General features: G+C 44.7%; 1 protein-coding gene across 4 annotated transcripts in view; it reads right to left on the reverse strand.

Annotated features, from left to right (window-relative positions):
* Positions 1–17683: 17683 nt before the first annotated feature.
* Positions 17684–20656, reverse strand: part of LOC139265910 (ephrin type-B receptor 3-like) — a 105572-nt gene continuing 102599 nt past the window's right edge. For 2 of the 4 annotated variants that reach the window (XM_070883489.1, XM_070883488.1), the window contains exons 15-16: positions 20391–20546; positions 17684–19706 (exon numbers count right to left, since the gene is read on the reverse strand). In XM_070883489.1, the coding sequence (XP_070739590.1) occupies positions 19598–19706; positions 20391–20546 (265 nt within the window). In that variant the 3' untranslated portion in view covers positions 17684–19597. The remainder of the gene's footprint in view (positions 19707–20390; positions 20547–20656) is intronic. The other 2 variants (XM_070883492.1, XM_070883490.1) reach the window with 1 other exon arrangement.

Here is a 20656-nt window from a genome sequence, read left to right on the forward strand (position 1 = left end):
TATCTTTTTGGGGTCTATATTAGCAGAGCGATGCAAAGTTGTGTCACCTGCTGCTAGGACATCTGCAATGAGCTTAAGTACAGGGCTGACACAGCCAATGACAATCCAGATCACTTGCAGAATAATAGTCATCATGACCTCCACCTCTGATGCCATTTGTTCTTGCATCCATCTCATGGAGCACCACCTTCATATCAGCAGTCATCAAGCAGAGGATTAGGTGCTAAAATGCAATGTCACTTTCCTGCAGAATCATGCCTGCATGTTGAGTTTCCATTCCCTTCAGGTTTGCCTGCTTCTTAGTGCTCTTTCTTTTCAGACTTAACATGTTGGTAATGGGTTGAAATGTCTTTGGAGCCTTTCCAAAGTATTTTACATTTTTGTTACTCTACTCTGTTACTTCCCTTTAATTGTTCCCATTCCTTTCAATCACACTTGCATACAGTTTGCCACTCCTGCCACTAATGTGCTCCATGCACCCATCCAAATCTGTACCTGGAGCTATGCTCATGAGATGACCTCAGAAAATTGGATGTAAGCAATACACTTCCATTTGAGTTGATCTCAAACCTACTTTTAGCCATTCTAACCTAAACTCTCATTGGGAGTGAGACGGCTGAACCGTATTGATCTTTTCCACAAACTATGGACTTGTTTTGTTTGTTCTGGATTTTGAAGGCTACGCTTTCTGATCAGAGTTATTTAAATGACTGCGATAACTCTTTATGGCTTGCTGCCAGCAGTAAAATAATGTTGATCAGAAAATCTAAATTGGACTGTCCAAACTCATTTCAGTTGGGTTCTTAGCAATCCATTGATGAGCCCATTAATATTGCTTGGAACAACACCAGATTTTGCTGAGATAACAATCTGCTATAGTGCAGTCACAGGGGAGTAGCTCAAAACGAATCCGTTAGACTCCATCTAAACAGTGTAAAGCCCAAATGTTGGATAGACTCCATTATAGTGAGAGTGGAATCGTTCACTGTGCCTGGAAAATTAAGCAGCCAAATTTAGTAACAAAAAGCTGTATAAACAGCATGTAATTGATTATTCAAAATAATCTTAAAAATGTAAACATGAAATTGTCTTTCAAAATTCCAACAGTTTTCCATGAGAGCTAATAAATAAATTGGAGGAAGACAAGGCTGAATGTATGTTGAGTGGGTGTAGTGCACCAACAATAGTCTTGTGCAATTATGTTCAAGAAAGAATATTTTGGATAACCAGTCCAAGATTTATGAGCAGAAACTAGATGACAGCTTTAAGTTCTCTGCATAGGAAATGTCCTTCTATGACTGTGGCATAGCGTTACGAACCATTTATAGATAACTGAAGGCACATACAACGATCCAGTAGACATTACTGTAGTTCATCAAGGGACGATTATATATAGTTTAATGTTAACAAAACTCAAAATAATTTCACAGCCTACTATTGAGACTGACAACATCCTATTCAAGTTTCAGATATTGTGGTGTCTCCACAATAAATAACCTAATTTTACCTTTCAGCTGTTAGTATTTTGTTTAAAAGCTGGTGTGGAGATTGGTATTGTTGTTGAGCCTTGCTGTTCATCTGACTTAAGAATCTTCATCAACCACCAAGCAAGCCACCAAGAACAAAATAAGCAGAGCGTGTTACTGAAAATATGGTGGCAGAGAAGCCAGAAGTTCCATCATCTCTTTGTTATCTCCTTTGTCTGAAGGCAATGACCACAAAATTCACGGTCCCTTTGCGTTCAACTGGCCGCCCCGATATAGATTCGGCCTGAGAGATCTTGTGGCGGTGTGGGGTTTGCGGCAGTAGTGACACGGTAAAACTGCGCACCACTGTCGCTCTGCCCCGGACCATTTTCAGCGTGAAACAGCCGGCCCTTTAGCTGACGGTGATCCCGCCAGCTTTTAGGGCCAGTGCAGAGTGGCAGAGATCTCGGAGCCGTGGGAGCGGAGAGAGACGAGAAGGTGAGATCCAAACCTGAGGATGGGTCGTGTTATGTATTGTCCAGGTACATTAAATGTATAAGTACAATGGTGCGCCACAGAGGGCGCTGTGGTGGGAGACCTGAAAGTACCTGCAAGACAGAGTATAAAAGGCTGCCCACCACACCTGAGAGGCACTCTGGAGTTACACAATAAAGGACTAAGGTTACAGCAGTTACTACAACACCAGACCGTGTGGAGTCAGTGATTTGAGTGCTACATACACTACAGGTCGGAAGCTCCCCGGAGTCCTCAAAGTAATAGCAGCTGAGTCGGTCTCGCGGAGAAGTCCGGTAAGAGATCATCTGGGGGAGATCAGCGAGCTCCGGACCGGGCGAGATCCTGGAGCCAGCTCCGTATTGCTCAGCAACAAGTCCAGAAGCCTCTTCAATGGACCGGAGGAGTTCAGCACAGAATCTGCACTCGGGGAGGGAGAGGGGAGGGAGAGAGAGGGAGAGGGAAAGAGAGGGTAAGAGAGAGAAAGGGAGGGAGAGAGGGAGAGAAAGGGAGAGGGAAAAAGAGGTGAGAAAGAGAGAGGGAGAGGGAAAGAGAGAAGGTGAGAGAGAGAAAGATAGAGAGGGAGGGAGAGAAGAAACTAGAGAGGGAGGGAGACAGAGAGAGAGAGGGAGAGAGAGAGGGAGAGGGAAAGATAGAGGGTGAGAGAGAGATGGAAGGGAGGAAAAGAGAAAGGAGAAAGAGATCGAAGTGAAGAAAGGGAATGAGAAACAGAATGAGAAAATTTGATGGGAGAGAGAGAAATAGAGAAATAGGAATAGAGAAAGGGAAAAGGGGGAAAAAAACTTGAGAGAGAGAGAGAGAACTAGGGATCCCGAGATTCACAGAGAGAAAACTGAAATCTCAATCCAGGGGCTCAGACTGAAAACGTTGCCCCAGCTTCGCATTCCAAGCGGTAACAAATGGGAATCTGTTCCACCTCCGCCGCCTCCAGGCTAGATCCAAGGTCATCCCATCCTCTGTCATCGAACTATAGTATGCAGACGACGCTTGTGTCTGCACACACTCAGAGGCCAAACTCCAAGCCATCGTCAACACCTTCACTGAGGCAAACGAAAGCATGGGCCTTACAATAAACATCCGTAAGGCAAAGGTCCTCCACCAACCTAACCCTGCCACACAGCACTGCCCCCCAGTTATCAAAATCCACAGGAAGGCCTTGGACAACGTGGACCATTTTCCATACCTCAGGAGCCTACTCTCAACAAGGGCAGACATCGATGACAATGTCCAACACCGTCTTCAATGTGCCAGCGCAGCCTTTGGTCGCCTGACAAAGAGAGTTTTTGAAGACCAGGACCTGAAATCTGACACCAAGTTTACGGTCTACAGGGCAGTAGTGATACCTGCCCTCCTTGGTGCAGAGACGTGGACTATTTCCAGAAGACACCTTTAAGCACTGGAGAAGTACCACCAAAGCTGCTTCTGCAAGATCCTGCAGTGTTCTCACTCAGGCTAACATCCCCAATCACCAGCATTGAAGCACTGACCATGCTTAATCAGCTCCGCTGGGCAGACCACATCATCCACATGCCTGACACGAGACTCCCAAAGCAAGCGCTCTTCTCGGAGCCTCGATATGGCAAGCAAGCCCCAGGGTGGGCAGAGGAAATGCTTCAAGGACACCCTCAAAGCCTCCATGATAAAGTGTAACATCCCCACCTGAGAATCCCTGGCCGAAGACCACCCAAAGTGGAGGAAAAGCATCCGGGAGGGTACTGAGCACCTCGAGTCCCGTTGCCGAGAGCAGGCAGAAATCAAACGCAGACAGCGGAAGGAGCATGCGGCAACCCAGACTTCTCACCCACTCTTTCCTTCAACTACTCTGTGCCCCACCTGTGACAGAGACTGTAGGTCACGCATTGGACTGTTCGGCCATCTGATAACTCACTTTTAAAGTGGAAGCAAGTCACCCTCGACTTCGAGGGCCTGCCTATGATGATCTTACACGTGCCTAACTGTGACTTCGCCTCTGTATCTCCCCTGTGGCTGCCTCATGGTTCTGGGAAGGCTGCTGTGTTTCCTGTGTGGAAGCTGCAGATGTCCTTCTCGGATGTCCTCGAGCAGCTTTGGGCCTGGAAGGGCTGGCTGGAGAATAATCAACACCGGGAGGGTTCGGTCTGACTTGGCTCGGGTGAGGCCATGTGTGGAGGCACTGGCGGAGTGACAGGTCTGGGGCCGGGAATGCTGCGAGCCGGAGGGCGTGCATCATCCGTATCCTGGCCCAAGGAGCTTGAATGACCCACCAGGGGCAGCACAATACCACCACCACCAATCTGAGGGAGCTCAGGTCGGTGCTGTGGCGCCACACCGGAAGGTCCCCCGTGGTCCGTGGTGGACCCAGCCACGAAAACAACACTGAGATCTTGGGGGGCATCCAGCTGAGACTGCTTGCGAGCCACAGTCTGAAAGCCACCATATATGACAGCACTTAGATGCTCCATCAACTCTTGCAGAGCCGCGGCCATCCTCTCCAAAGCAGCACCGATGCACTCGTTCCCTCAAGCCTGTGCTGCAATGGCACAGCCATATCACCCTAAGGGTGAATTTCCCGCGGGAATAATGCCCCAATTAAGACTGCAAACTTTCAGGTTTGAAGGGCTAGTAAGACTGGAGCATTTTTTTGTGGTCAAAGAGCTGAATTTGGATACAATGTCTGCCGCAAACTTTGCGGCGCTAGTCAGGGAAAAAGGGCCTTAACACCACCAGCTTTCTGGCTGCACTGAATTTCGGCCCCAATAACTTCTTGAGTTTCATCTCAAAACTCTGTTTGGACCATCAATATTCTGGTGCCTCATCATCATCGGTAGTCCCTCGGAATCGAGGAAGACTTGCTTCCACTCTTAACATGAGTTCTTAGGTGGCTGAACAGTCCAATATGAGAACCACAGATTCTGTCACAGGTGGGGCAGATAGTCATTGATGGAAGGGATGGGTGGGACAGGTTTGCCGCACGTTCTTTCCGCTGCCTGAGCTTGATTACTGCATGCTCTCGCCGATGAGACTCGAGGTGCTCAGCGCCCTCCCGGATGCACTTCCTCCACTTAGGGCGGTCTCTGGTCAGGGACTCTCAGGTGTCAGTGGGGATGTTGCACTTTATCAGGGAGGCTTTGAGGGTGTCCTTGTAGCGTTTCCTCTACCCATTTTTGGCTCGTTTGCCGTGAAGAGTTCCGAGTAGAGCACCAGTGCAGCCTTCGGCCGCCTGAGGAAAAGAGTGTTTGAAGACCAGACCCTCAAAACTGCCACCAAGCTCATGGTCTACAGGGTTGTCGTAATACCCGCCATCCTGTATGGCTCAGAGACATAGACCACGTACAGCAGACACCTCAAGTTGCTGGAGAGATACTACCAACGATGTCTCCGCAAGATCCTTCAAATTCCCTGGGAGGACAGAGCACCAACATCAGCGACCTCGGCCAGGCCAACATCCCCAGCATTGAAGCACTGACCACACTCGAGCAGCTCTGCTGGGCAGGCCACATTGTTCGCATGCCAGATATGAGTCTCCCAAAGCAAGCGCTCTACTCTACTTGGAACTCCTTCACAGCATTCTGGTGCAACATCACTAATGGCCAACAAAGCCTGGTCTGTGGAAGTTTTGATGAGAATAAACAGCTGGGAGATTTTAACTGTAACTTCAATATCTCTTACTAGATTTATACTGGAACAAAGCCTGCAGCTCAAACATGATAAAACCTTTATTCAATTTGACCAGAAAAGTTGAAAATCTGGAAGAATTGCTTTATACAATACTAGGCTAAAGAAGCAATAGAAATGTAAAATTAGTAGCTCTTGAACTGTGCCGTTGGACTGTGATATGCTGGAAAGTGGTACAGGTTGTGCGCATGAAACATGCACCCAGCTCGTTATAGCTCACACCATCCTTACAGATGCCATCAATGCACATGGGGCGAAATTGGTTAAGACCAGTAGTTGATTAGGAGCCTCGCAAGCTCACCCGATCACATGTTGCCCAAGTCATGTTGAAGCTCGTGTCTCATTTGATTAAAATTGTCGAGCTACCAGTTCTACTCGCGTTGTTCATTGGCAGCTTGCCAAATAGGGGTGTGGAGGATCAGATGGCGCTGAAACAACGTAAAGGCAGCCTGCAACTCTTAAAGTAAAGGTGCAGTTTGGCTGCATCCAACTAAATTGCAATTGCTCTGGAGGTGCTGGTGAAGGAAGGAGATCCTATTTCCACTCAAGGGCCACAGGGTCTCCAGGCAAGCTCCAGGCACTAATAGGGAGAGGTGACAGAGCAGGACAACACAAGAATCATTGCACCCAGAACTGGCTGCAAAGCAAAATGCAGTTTAATAATCTAACAAGTACTCCTGAAGGGGGACTCTTGAAGGCCCACTTTAGTGACTTAGTGTTGCAGCCTGGGAAAATTGTTTAGAAAGTGGACAAGCCAGTAATGTAGGTGCAGGCTGGGTAAAAACCAGATGTCAAGTTGCATCTGCTCAGAAACAACTAAGCCAGACCAATCAGATGGCAGTCCACCTGCAAGAGGATGTGGTAGCAGGCTTAGTTGACTTAGACAGAGAATAACAGGATGCTGACATTAAGAATAGATGTGTGTGGTTAAGTCAAGATGCGCTTTCTAAATGTCACGGAGAGTCTGGGGTCAGTTCTTGGAACTGATGACGTATAATGGATTGCGGTTTTCGTCTTTAAACACTGTAAGCTGGCAGCCAGGTGCTGAGTCACAGTTTGGGTTTTTCTTAACTGCTGTTCTCCCCTTGGCCAAGGTATTCTCAATAAACATATTTTGTTCTTTAACAGACTTGTGCTGAGCCTATATTTTGGTTCTACAACAAATTGGCGACGAGGATGGGATCTGCCGGGAGATGGACAGACGAATATCAACAGAAACATCTCGGAGTGAGTAAGTTTAAAGTACCATTCCAAAATTAGATGGATTCTGTGATAAGACTGTCAAGTCAACCGGGGATTCCGAACTTTAAAAGTCTGCTAAAAAACAAACCTTGTTGGCGCGTGAGTATGGCAAGTTAGTTTAAAGTAAATGATTTATTTTAAAGTCATTGAAAAGAACTGTGTTGTGCAGAAAGTATAACGGTGAAATAAGGCTACGATTTAACATAGAGGTTGGATTAAACTACCGATTGAAGAGACATGAAGTCATCGGACCGGTAACGTAGATCGTCAGACCATATAATGGCATCGGGCTAAGGATTAGACTGGGGGTTGGAGAACTCAATTACTAAGTTCTACACAGATGACAGGAAGGGGTTAATCGACAAAATGTTAAAAGATGGGTGGGACCCATCACAAGAACCAGCCGAGCAAAGGCTTGTTGGGAAAAAGAGAAAACTAAGAGAGCCAAGAAAGCCGGTATAATTATAGTGCGACAGTTTTTACAATTTAGTGACCAGATGAAACCCAAAATTGAGGACTTAAGGCAATTAAGGGAAGAAGTAAAGAAACTAAGAGAAGCTAATGAAACCCATTGTGTGTCCGGGTTTTTTGGGAGACCCGGAGACTACGACAGGGACGAAGGCGGGGAGCCGGAGGCACTCCCTTCCTATGAAAAAGCGAGAGCCACGGCACCCGAGTATGACCTAGAGGATGATACTAAGTTTCTTGCAGCCCCATTGCGAACATCTGCCACGGGACAGGGAGCTGACCATAAAGTAACAGTGAAATACATACCGTTTATCCCTTTGGAGAAATACGGGATCCTCAAGGATCTACCTTCTCTGAAAGAAAAACATGGCAATTCTGAATGTTGGAGATTGTTAAGGGAAATGTATGACATCCATGAGATGCATGAGAGGGATGTACATCAGAAAGTGAGGGCTAAATTCCCACGGCCTAAATGGAAGACATTAAGACAGGATTATGGAAATGGTGAATGGACTCCTTTCAACAATGCCGCTCAGGCAGTCTGTCAGACAAAATACGATGATTTCACCCGGGCAGTCCAAGCCGCCTTGGGAACTCCCGCGCCCAACTGGGGACTAGTTCTGTTCGGCCGCTAGAAGAAAAATGAAAACATCAGTGAGTATGGTCATAGACTGTGGACCGCGTATCAAGAATACTGGGGTCAGGCAGCCCCAGACAAGGCAAATCAAGCATTTTTAAAGATGTTTAAAGATGGCCTGTCAGCCGATCATCAGAAAATACTTAAGATGGGGGTAGTCGGCGCAGATACCGATGACAGACTGGTGAGCAGGGCATGCCAAGTGGATAATGAAGCCAGCCAACACCAGAAGCCGATCAAAATGGAAATATGAGCGGCATCTAGCAAACGACCCAGTGGAGTTTGCTACAATTCCGGACACATATCCAAGGACTGTAAGAGTCTACGTCCCAAGTGCACCAACTGCCAGAAAATGTGGTACAACAAAAACCCAGTGTTGGGCGCCAGGCGGGGGCGGGAAAAGACCCACACTGCAGGGTAGCCCACCCAAATCCCAGAACATGACCAAGGATCAGCTCCTCCAGGCCCTCAAAGTCTTGGCAAGGGACTGAAAGCCAGCGGCCCCCACTCAGAGCGAAGGCAACCCTCGAATCCACATAACAGCATTGTTAGGGGGCTGGCAGTGTGACATGTTGGTGGATACAAGCACCTCTGCCTCAATGATAGATATCCCCCTACCCACAACCAAACGGACAGTTTTAATCACAGGGATTGGAGAATCTGCCACTTGGGCACACCTAAGAGAAGTGATATTATTGGACATGGCAGGGATTCTAATCGCCACACAATTTTATGTTTGTCCCAAAAATGAGGGTACAATATTAGGAATCGACCTCCTAGAAGAATTAGGAGCGTTGATTGATCCCAGGGGTAGAAAATAGTTTGGAGAAGCCCAAATGGACGCAAAACTACTACCTTCGGGGAACAAAATAAATTGGACAACCATTCAAAGGTGGGGAGCATATAACTCCTCACCAGAGATTGGGATACATTAAAAGGGTATGGCCCCGTGTGTCTGTAGATTGATGGAGTGTGGGCACGGTCCAAACAAGATTGCGGGCTGGTATTGTCCCGGGACCCAAACACACCCCTCATAAACAATATTCAATCAAACCTGAAGCCAGGGAGGCAGACAAACAAATTGTTCAAGATCTGCTGGACAGTGGCATACTCCAGGAAGCTGAGAGCACCACTAATTCACCCATGTGGCTGGTAAAGAAGCCAGACGGCTCATACCGGCTGACTATAGATTACACGGCTCTGAATAAAGTGACACCTCATCAGCACCCCATTGTAGCCAGCCCAGCCACAATCTTTAACGGATTGAAACCTGAACATAAGATATTCACAGTGCTTGACATAGCCAACGGATTTTGGTCCATACCTCCAGATCGGGAATCACAGGACAAGTTTGCCTTGACTGTAGGAGACCGCCAGTATTCCTGAACACAGGTGCCACAGGGATTTCACAATAGCCCGGCAATATTTCACCAGAATATGAGTCGAGCCCTAGAAAGGGGGGAAACCCTCCCTAGAGAGTGTAGAATGGGGCCCGGAGCAGGAAGCTGCATATGGTAATCTGAAGGAAACCTTAATGTCTGCACCCAGCCTGGGACTCCTGAACATGGACATACTTTTCCACATTTACTGCGAAAATGAGGAAGGATTCTGTGGGGCAATGGTCACTCAAATGCATGGGGACAGGATGCATCCTGTAGACCATTACTCAACCCAACAGTCACCCGTGGTGGCCGGTCTGTCCCGGTGTGTGGCGGCTCTGGACTGTGCAACGTGGGTAGTGAAAGTTAGTGAACTGGTCATGATGACCGGGGAGAGTGTACTGCACACTAAACACACTCTGGTAGAAATGCTCAACACCGGGACACTAAGATCCATGTCCAATGTACACAGGGCTAAATGGGAGGCAGTTTTACTCGCCCATGATGAGTCCGTGAAAATAGTATGGGACATAGAGGAAAACCCTGCAGAGGGTCTGCTGGTCACGGGTGAACCCCATGAGTGCCACGCCCGAGAGTAAGAAGACTCACCCGGTAATATAAGTGAGATCCCACTCGAGGACCCCGATTTAACCCTTTATGTGGATGGGTCCCGCAAATATATCCAAGGGACCCCACATACAGGGTGGGCGATGGTCAATGGAGCGTTTGACACCGTCCTAATTGGGAGACTGGACGGAGGACTTTCCGCACAAGTGGCAGAACTCACTGCCCTGATAGAAGCCCTCCACTTAGCTGAAGGCAAGCGGGCAAATATCTACACAAACAGCCGCTATGCTTTTGGAGTAGTCCATGACTACATGACCGCCTGGGGGAGGCGGAGGTTTGTCACCTCAGGCGGGGAGGCCATCAAACATGAAGGCTGAATTAGGCTGCTATTAGACGCGGCTAGTAAACCTGCTGAGGTGGCGGTAATAAAGGTTAAAGCCCACCAGAGAGTGGTGGACGATATCCAGAGAGGAAATGAGGCTGCGGACAAGGGCTGCACAGGAAGCAGCAGCCTCGTCCTAAGTGAGGGAGGAATCAGTAAGTAATATGATTACTAAAGACGATATTGACATTGTAAAATTACATGCAGGTATAAGTGATGAAGAGAAGACAGAATGGAAAAGACAGGAAGGGGCACCTGATCCAGACTCTGTGTGGAGAAAGGACAGTAAGGTGGCAGCCCCCATTTGTATAAGAAAGGTGCTCATGGAACTGCACCATGGCATCAAACATGCCGGGCGAAATGCCATGATCAATAGTGTCTCCAGAGATTGGTGGTGACCAGGCATGGGACGAGGCATTGCTAAATATTGTCAGCAATGCATTACATGTGCCCAACATAATCCACGAAAGGCCATCAAAATTAGAATGGCCCATCAACCACAGCCGCGAGGGCTATGGAAGAAAATACAAATTGATTTCACGGGACCACTGCCAAGCTCTAGAGGAAAGAAATACTGTCTAGTAATAATTGGTTTGTTTACACGGTGGGTGGAAGCTTTTGCTACCCGAAACTGCACCGCATCCACAGTAGCTCGTATCTTAGCCGAGGAGATGATTCCTCGCTGGGGCATCCCCACTTAAATAGACTCCGATCAGGGAACCCACTTCACAGGGCAGGTGGTAAAATTACTATGCACCACATTGGGCATTAAACAAAAAATTCACATCCCCTACCATCCGCAGAGTTCGGGGATGGTAGAACGGATGAATTGGACGATAAAGACAGCCCTGTCAAAAGCCATCCAAGAAACCGGACAGGCTTGAGCTGAGCTGCTGCTTGCTATCCTGATGAGACAAAGGGCAACCCCTAACCGGACAACAGGATTAACATATGAGCTGATACTGGTCGGGTAATGCGATTACCCGAAGGTATAATCGCAGGAGGGTCCGATGTGGGCCTATTGCGGGATCAGATTAGGAGATATGTAAGGATATGAGACAGGAAGTAAGAGAACGACAGGCAGGCTGGGATGAACAAGAAGAGTTACAGTCTCCGGTAGATCTTCCTCAAGTGGGGGAGAAAGTAATGGTTAAGGGGCTACCGGGACGGACTGGATTCGCGCCGTGGTGGTCGGGACCATACGAGATATTGATCAGTGGCGACACGTGTGCATATGTGGATATGAATGGAGTAGGACAGTGGAAACATTGGTCCCAGTTGAAAAGCTACAATGACATGTGGATAGCCCAAGGGCATCCACTCCTTTTTACAGGATGGCCTGGCAGATGATAATTCTGATACTGTTATGGATGATCCAGACAACGGATTAACACCACAAGGAAGACCCAAGGGATTCCGAATTCAGACGAGTAGTTGTGCGGGATGGAATCCACATATCAGGGATCTTTCGGTCAGAAGGAGGTCTGGTGGGCTTTGGTCTGCCACCAATGGCACCATCCGAAGATGCAAGGGGTCCAACCGAAGATGTTAGGAATCTCTGTGATATCCCACTGAACGGCATGTATATCCTGTAACTTTGCTAGTGTCTCTGTATGGACACCCCTTAGCGATCGTAACTATTATCGCGACCATTATTATGACCATAAGGACTTTGAGGAATCTTATGCAAAAAAGATGGAAGAATACGATGACATGGATTCACAAGTTAGAAATCATAAGCCTAATGTCATTACAGTATGCGTCAGGGCAGAACGAACATTCCGACCCAGGTATTGCAATTGCATTTATAAAGGCCAGTCATGTCCCTCGCCAATAATACGGGTGAGATGGACAGACGAGTGGCCACTAATGACGGCACCACCCGCCTCGCCTACACCACCGAAACCGTTAGAATGTCCCATACATACCGCAAGAACCCCAAGCGGCATGTTCCTGAGAACGGAGGGAATCCAATTGTATGAAAATGTACACCATGAGATATTACCTGTAATAGTAAACCTGACGGACATAGTGCTACCAGAAAAATGTGACCTGAAGGTACGGGCATTGAACACCTGAATGCATAAGATAGTTTTGAAAGAATCCCGGGACGCCTCAGGGGCATTTAGATACCGGAGCCCTCTGAAAGCGGGTCAGACCCACAGACAGAAACGAGGTCTGATCAATGACATCTTAATAGGGGTCAACACGGGAACCTCATTTGTAAATGCGCTCGACATACAAGCTATACAGGAACAATCGGAAAGCCTTAAAGGCACAGTCAGGAAGTTGCTGCAGAGGCAGACAGATGCAGCCAAAGGAGCTGTGCATTAAGGTGAAGGGGCAGCAGAAAGCTTAGTCAAAGGGATTACAGTCCTGGAGGGCCATGCTGCCATCATGAACTGCCTGATTGAGTGAGAATTCAATGCGGAAAAGGCAGAGGTTCAGCGAGATAGGGCCAAAGTACCAGAGTGGATTAACAGCACCCACCTGTTCCACCTAGCACAGCTCCCAGGGTCACAAGAGTCTTTCCGGTGACAGGCGGTCGCACAGAGTCACATTCTGCCCTGGTGGGGGTGGTCCGAATGATTCCGGTAATGGTGAAGGGGGAGTCTGGACCACACCTCCAGTCTGAGATAGAAAACTTGGGGCTAATCCGGGGTGAGAACGACATGCGGTACTACCCAATGGATCAATATGCGATCAAACAGAATGGAACCATGCGAGGGGTCTCATTATCAGGGTGCCGCAGGGTAGGAAGCCTAACTATATGTCCACATCCAGTAGGCTGGGGAAGCGAGGATGGGTGCGGATTTAATCAAACCATTGGGTGTGTCTTAGAAATAAGCCCATCAGAATCCGAATACACCCACTCAGCCTACTACAGAAAGGGGGAATACTGTGTGGTAACCAACCAATCAACTTATGACTATGGTATTTATCAATGTAATATCACTAACCCCAACTTCTGCTTCACCCCAAGGCTACCGGTTACAATCGGACGAGCACGAATGACGTTTATCCATGCTCGAGAAACCATTACCCTGAACCCACTGACAAAATTAAACAAGATTTATATCAATATGAAAATGAACTGGCTGCAACAATACCCCACCTGCCCGAGGACCCGAGAGACATAAAGGATCCTCTGCTGGCGAGCATAAAATGATATCACATCTCAAACAGGAGCTGCGCGAACTGGGCAAGGACAGTGCAAAAGATCTTCAACATACTCCCTGGTACGAGAAGGCATGGAACTGGGGACTGAATGTTAATATCCATCCATGGATGCGTATCATTTCTCACATATTGATGGTGGTTCAACTGATTTTGGCACTGTGCTGGCTGATAATGACACGTGCAGCTTGTAGGAAGCATAGACACCAGCAGCAAGCTAAAGCAATCACTCGTATGCAAGAGAAAGATAGACTGTTGATGCGTGGGGGAATTTAAACCCCGGTTAAGCAATAGACTTCCCAAACTTGGTGGCAGATATTACCGCAAGTGGGGTGGGACGTCTAAAGCATTAGATAGCTTAGCTCTAGTGGTCTCATGGGCTGGGGTTAGCCAGGGACCAAAGGGGGGATTGAAGGCCCACTTTATTGACATGATGTTGCAGCCTGGGAAAATTGTTTAGAAAGTGGACAAGCCAGTAATGTAGGTGCAGGCTGGGTAAAAACCAGATGTCAAGTTGCATCTACCCAGCAACAACTAAGCCAGACCAATCAGATGGCAGTCCACCTGCAAGAGGATGTGGTAGCAGGCTTAGTAAACTTAGACAGAGAATAACAGGACGCTGGCATTAAGAATAGATGTGTGTGGTCAAGTCAAGATGTACTTTCTAAATATAATGGAGAATCTGGGGTCAGTTCTTGGAACTGATGATGTATAATGGATTGCGGTTTTCGGCTTTAAATACTGTAAGCTGGCAGCCAGGCGGTGAGACGCAGTTTGGGTTTTTCTTAACTGCTGTTCTCCCCTTAGCCAAGGTACTCTCAATAAACATATTTTGTTCTTTAACAGACTTGTGCTGAGCCTGTATTTTGGTTCCACAACACTCTGAAGCTGAGACCCTGAATGCATAGCTCTCATTACTCTCTGCATAGCTCCACACCACCTGCAGCCCCAGTACTCACAACCCCGCTCCAGGTTATTCACCATCTCAACTGCCCATAGTGGATGATCAGCAGCCTTTCCACTCCCTTGCCATAGCCATTTGAGAGCCACATTTGAGAGGCACACTAATAGCCAAATTAGCACAGAAGTCTGGCATTAGGGGTTTGCACAAGGTGATTTTTAGTTCTGGTAGTTCAATATAAGAACTTGTTAAATGAAGAGTACTGGTATATTTTGGTATGTAAACTTTTTTGTTTGGATTACTGTTGGGCTTAATATTTCTAATAAAGTGAGTGCAATACACAAAAAAGTATACTGTACACCTCCTTTCCCTTTCCTATTGAAAGGCCACATCCATACAGCAATTGAAATAGTTATCAATAAAAGCATGATGTACAAACCAGGTCCCACTGTCTAGTATCTCTGCAGGAAGTGACTGTTGTATATCCTTTTCTTCCACCCCTTCATTGTTTTTGTTGTTCTTCTTAGAAGTCCAAGAGCAGGCCTCTTTAAGTTGTGAAACATGCAACACACCACTGCCAACACTTGCTGGAATATTCTGCATTGACTCTCCTGCAACCCAATAGCCATTGTTTCAAGATCCCAAATAAGACACCTGATAGCCACATGTTCTGTGCTTATGTGTAAGGGCTATCTATAAAGTTACAAAAGGTAAGTCCAGTCCCTCAAGCCAGTTTCCAATTGATCTTCTTCTTGAAAAAGTTGAGGCATAAACATCTCTTCGAAGGTTGCCAGAGAAGCATGCAGTTCAGTGTGTGATTTTGAGGTGAGTGGTGTCATAGCATCTGCACATTCATGGAGTGGAATAACTTTCTCTTCAATAATATGCTGGTGTTCAAATATCAGCATGTGCACAGTTCATTGCATCTTACACTCTGAAGAAGCCACAATAGCCATTAAATTGAACTGAGGATTTGGGGTGGATTGGAAGAGGGGTGCGATGTTTAAAGGGGCATCTGTGACCTTCCTGATGCAAGATTGAACAGCTTACTGGCTCATACCCAATATCCTGTGTAGGTCATCATGGCTCATATCCAATATCCTGTGTAGATCATACTGGCTCATACCCAATATCCTGTGTAAATCATACTGGCTCATACCCAATATCCTGTGTAGGTCCCTGGAAAGATCCAGAGGTGTAAATGCTCAGTGCAATTGTTGTTTGGCTCAGCTGATAGCACGCTTGACTCTGAATCAGACTTACTACAGGACATGAGCAAAGCATCTATACTGACTCCTGAATTGCAGTACTGAGACCAAGTTATTTGTTGGAGTTGCTTTCCTTCAGATGCAATGTTAAATCTCCCAGCCCTAAAAAGTGCTCTAATCTACCATATCACACCAAGGCTTCTACATCTTCTACGTTCTTGTCAGTGGAATTGCTGAATGCTAACTAACCATTTAATGGCCCGTTTAAAATTCAACTCTGTAACAAGGATTTAATAAAGATCAACACCGAAGTGAAAAAAGAAACCAGCTTCCATAAAAGTGCCCTGAGCAATGAAGATGAAGATGAAATATGTACCATGGTATTAAACCATAAAAATTTATGGACTACAGCTGCCTCTAAATTTCCTTGAGCATAACTGTCTTCGCCTCACTCAATATGTTTGCAGGGTCAGAACTCTAAATTCAACATCGGACATTCCAGAGTATTAAATTCAGTTTCCTGTCAGCAAGATTGAAAAGAAACAAATGAAATACATTCTCACGTTAAGACAAAGGCCAGAACTTGCCTAAATACTTGACTATTTTGGGTAACTTCAGCCAAATCTTAACTACAACCGGCTATTCAATTTTAAACCAGCCTCTATGCTTTGGCTGTAATGAAAGGTTTATGTGTGATCTGCGCAGACCTTTGTGCCACTCACTAGTAAAAATCACCCTTTGGAAAATTAGTCAAACGCACTTAGTTATTGTTGTTGGATCTGAGTTTGAAAACTGCAGCATTAAATTAGTACCAGAGACTGTCATATTGAAAAATAGGTCAGAGGAATAAAATCACTTCACACTGAACACAGCAACAGATCTCTTGGTGAAAAAAAAACTTAAAAGCAATACAGATTGAAATTAAATCCAGCTATTCTATCAAACTGTCAGATTTTTTGGCATCAGCATAATAGCCTCTAAATATGCAGGTTTAATCCAAACTGCTTTCATCAAGTAAAAGGAAATCATAAATAGAGGATGACATGAAGCCCAGCATACAAATGAGAATATTTCTTCCAAAATAAAAAACAGAGGGCCCAGCAAGGTACCAGTAAGAAAGCAGTTTCATAATGTAGAGGTCACACATTTGAGCCCAAAGATTGCATCCGTCAACTTCAATTGTGGCTAGTTTTACCAGTTACAGGCTTAAACCACAAGGGCTCCTAATTGTATTGGAGCATTCCATTTCTCTGGGGGTGATTGAACTTTGCATATTGACCCACTGCAGCAACACCTCCTGTTGACCAGTCACTGACCAGGTGATGGTAATAAATATACAAAAACGACTAAGCTATTCTACTAACTAGAGGAAGCTTCATAAAAGTAAGCAGCCATTTGGGAGTGAGTAAAACTTTACTTCAAAAGGTCAGAGATTTAGGTATTCTGCAGTATGTACTTACCAGGTTGAGGACAAGTTATCAATTCACAAATGAGATTGCAGATTAATTCTTCATATTCAGTCTTAAATATGTTTTTACTGCCCTTCTGCTCCTTATCATGGCATTAGGACTTTGTGAAAGATGTCCTCAATTTCAGAGACATCCTCAATTCGCATTTTTTTTTCAATCAATTGTCAGTATTAAAATAGTAAAAGTAGCTTCCTAGTTGACCTGTATCCAGTAGAAGAATTTTTAATTAAAATTTTAATAACAAACTTTATTTTCATTAGGAAAGAAGATTTTTTTGTCAATTTACAGTATTACATTACTGCTTCAGGCCACTGTGGCTTGTTTTTATATATGTGTTTAAAACTGGCTGCATTTCCAAGAAAGTACTCTTCAAAAACAAACACTACTCTCAACTAAGGGTGTTTCTAACAAATAATAGTAAATAATCACTATCATAAAACCTTGTATTACCGATTGCCAATTTTGAACACTGACAATGGCATGGAATTTATTGCATGAAACAAAAGGAGCAGGCACAAAGTAATACCATAAACTTCTTAAATAATTTAATTGCAAAAGAGTTTTTTAAAAATATTTCTACAAATGCAAGAATGCATCATTTTCACCATTAAATACATCTCAATATTTTAAAAAGTTTGCAAAATACTATACAGGTATGTTTTCCAAAGTGACTGGAAGACAGCCATTAGGTCTTTCTACAAAAGATTAGCCACTGTAAGGCTATTACAGAAGTACTAAGGGGAGAGATTACTCAAGAGGAAATGGTGGGCCATGGTTATTAAAGCTTGCACCAAATTCACAGCAACAATAACCGAATGTTTTATCTTGGTCACAGATGTCGCGCAGACACCGTGAACGACTACTGAATAACCTATCACAACAAATAGTTCAAAATTATTTTTTACAACATAGTGTTATCTTACAGTACAACTTGGGATTAAGAGTCTACTTTTGTGATTTAGGATTGCAGAACATTCAAATTTAACTGTTGCATTCTGCACATTTTTGCCTCATCTATATACAATACAGGCATGTGTCATTTAGAGTGGCAAAATATACACGGTCTGTATTTATTGTTTAAAGCCCACACATTAACAAAGGAAAGTACCTGATAGTATGTACAAATGTACAGTCTCCTCTGCCATATTTTCTTGAAATATTGGGTAAGGGGAGGTTTGCAGATGAACGAAGAATGATGTACTGTAATACAAACTAAATTAAAAATGCTTATTGCCTTTTCCATATTTTGTTTCACAATTACAGACTCTCTGCACTCAGTTGTTTACAAAGGTTTTATCTGTTCTTTAGAAAAAATAAAATTTCCTGTCTTTTGGCAATGACAACAAAATTTAACAGCACTTGATTAAACAGATGGCCATGAAGTTTCTTCAGTCATGTAAAGTCTCTCACTTTTCTTGACAGCCCTCACAGTTAAAGGTTCTAAATCATTTTGGTGGTTTAGTCTCTGTTTCTACAGTTCAGAAAGTTCTGTCCAACTCTTCTCCCATAGGTGACGACTTCATAAATTCAGATGGAAACCAAGGAAATTCCAATAATAAAGTCCAGAAGAAAGACTCTGCCCTACATTACAGCAGTTTTGAATCAGTCAGAATCAGTTCATTGTTGAGATCCTTTTCATCCATCTTTGTCCTGGTGTTATTGTAGGAGCTGTTTCATACTATTCTTGGCACAGCAAATACTTCACTTGCCAGTGCACAGGTAGAGCCAATACATCCAGTAATCCGTTTACTAAGAGTAACCATAAATTATAAGAACACCTGGGAACTCCAAGTGAAATCTTATATGCATGATAGCTGGGCATGTGTACTTTCATTTCCCTTTCAAGATATAATTATCTTGATGTCAGTATTCAATACTCAAGTGCCACACAAGTTGTGAAGAAAGGTCATTTTGGACCAAAAGGTGCGAGCACACCTTGAAGGCATTCACGTTTAGCTATTCCATTCTGGCTTTATTGCAAGTTGAGAATTAGGGACTAGCTGACTAGCTCAGAGTCTGGTTACAAGGTTGACACGCTATATACAGAATTGTTCAGCTTCTTTATTATTTTTTCATAGGTGGTGCTTTGAAGGAATGCAACACACAAGCTGAATATCAAATCTGTGATCCAATATTCCATGTGGTATCTTTACATGTCGATTTAAATAATATATCTTCAATATGAAGACTTAATATGTACTGGCTTCTGGGGCAGGTCTTGCCTCCCTTGGTAACTCTTGATAGTCTTTGATATCGTCACAGGTTTGGTGCAATAGCGGTAAAATTCCATGAAACAAACCAATCGCCCAAAAGACTTAATAAACATTTCATACTGCATTCCTTTTTGGAGCCCTTTCAGACATTTTTCAATTCATGCTACAATTATCCTTGAACTGAGGGTTGACTCGAAACAATAGTTCTAGGTGCTCCACACAGGAAAAACTGGAAGCCAGGCACTGCACGCAATTATTCTACTTGACTTCAATCTTAATCAGTTCCAGAGTTCCTTGCTGTCAGACCTGCACTGGAAGTGTCTGATTCATCTGTAACCTCATGTCCTGAATGCTGCCGAGAATCTTCTTCTGGTGCCCAGCCAACGTGACTCCTATCCTCAGCAAGTCTCTGCAACAGAATGCACATTTGGTACATTTACTTTGGCAAATTATTTTGACTATGTTCCAAGAAAAAAACCAAAGAATGTTTAATAATTCAATGCTGATGTCCTCAAAATGTTCTTTGTTGCTTCCAAAGCCATGAATGTTTCACAAGTGCCCTTCATAGTTGAAATCTCTGACTTTGGTTTACTAAACTGCATTTGTTTCTGCCATATCTCTCCATCTTCCAAGATTTTTCTATTTGAGCATAAATGCAATAACTTTTGAATGATTTACTTTGTAATAAAAATAATATGGCTAGGATTGCCCAATGAAGCATTTAAATGTATCCCATCTAACTGAAAAACATAAGTCTGAAGAACGTTAGAATGTAAGAATTTTTTGGGAAACAGGAAAATTCATTTCTCAATCCCAACTTCCCACTTATTAATATTGTTTGTAATATTCCTACTCTACAAGTTAATTCTATGATCCCAATGATGGAAAAATACAGATAATTATTTGGTACACTAAAGCTCAAGCATGAAGCCAGTGGCTTCCACCTGGTATTCTAGGGACAGAGTCTACACTTTAGGTAGAAGGCATATCACGGTTGAAATGGCTGCTCCAGTTGTACATGTTTTTGTCTCAGCCTTAGTTCATAACAAATTCCATGAACAGGCTGGAGAAAGTGATGAGGGTTAATACTTACTCTGCTGTCATCTGAGCAACCAAGTCGAAAGAGGTGAACCCAGCATTAATAAAATTCTCCTTGTACCGACCCATTTTAATTGCATCTAGCCAGTCTCCCACTGTGGTAAATGTGGTGTAGTCAGGAACAGTACGGTCCAAAAGAGGCTGGGAAGGGCTGTGGGGAAGATAAGACAAAATCAGTCCACATCTTAAACCCTGCTTACATCAGTATCCACAGTGAGTCTGGAACAAGTCACTTCAGGTACTGAAGTTGATAAGGATCAC

The sequence above is a fragment of the Pristiophorus japonicus genome, chromosome 6 (assembly GCF_044704955.1).
Source record: "Pristiophorus japonicus isolate sPriJap1 chromosome 6, sPriJap1.hap1, whole genome shotgun sequence".
NCBI classification, from domain to species: domain Eukaryota; kingdom Metazoa; phylum Chordata; class Chondrichthyes; family Pristiophoridae; genus Pristiophorus; species Pristiophorus japonicus.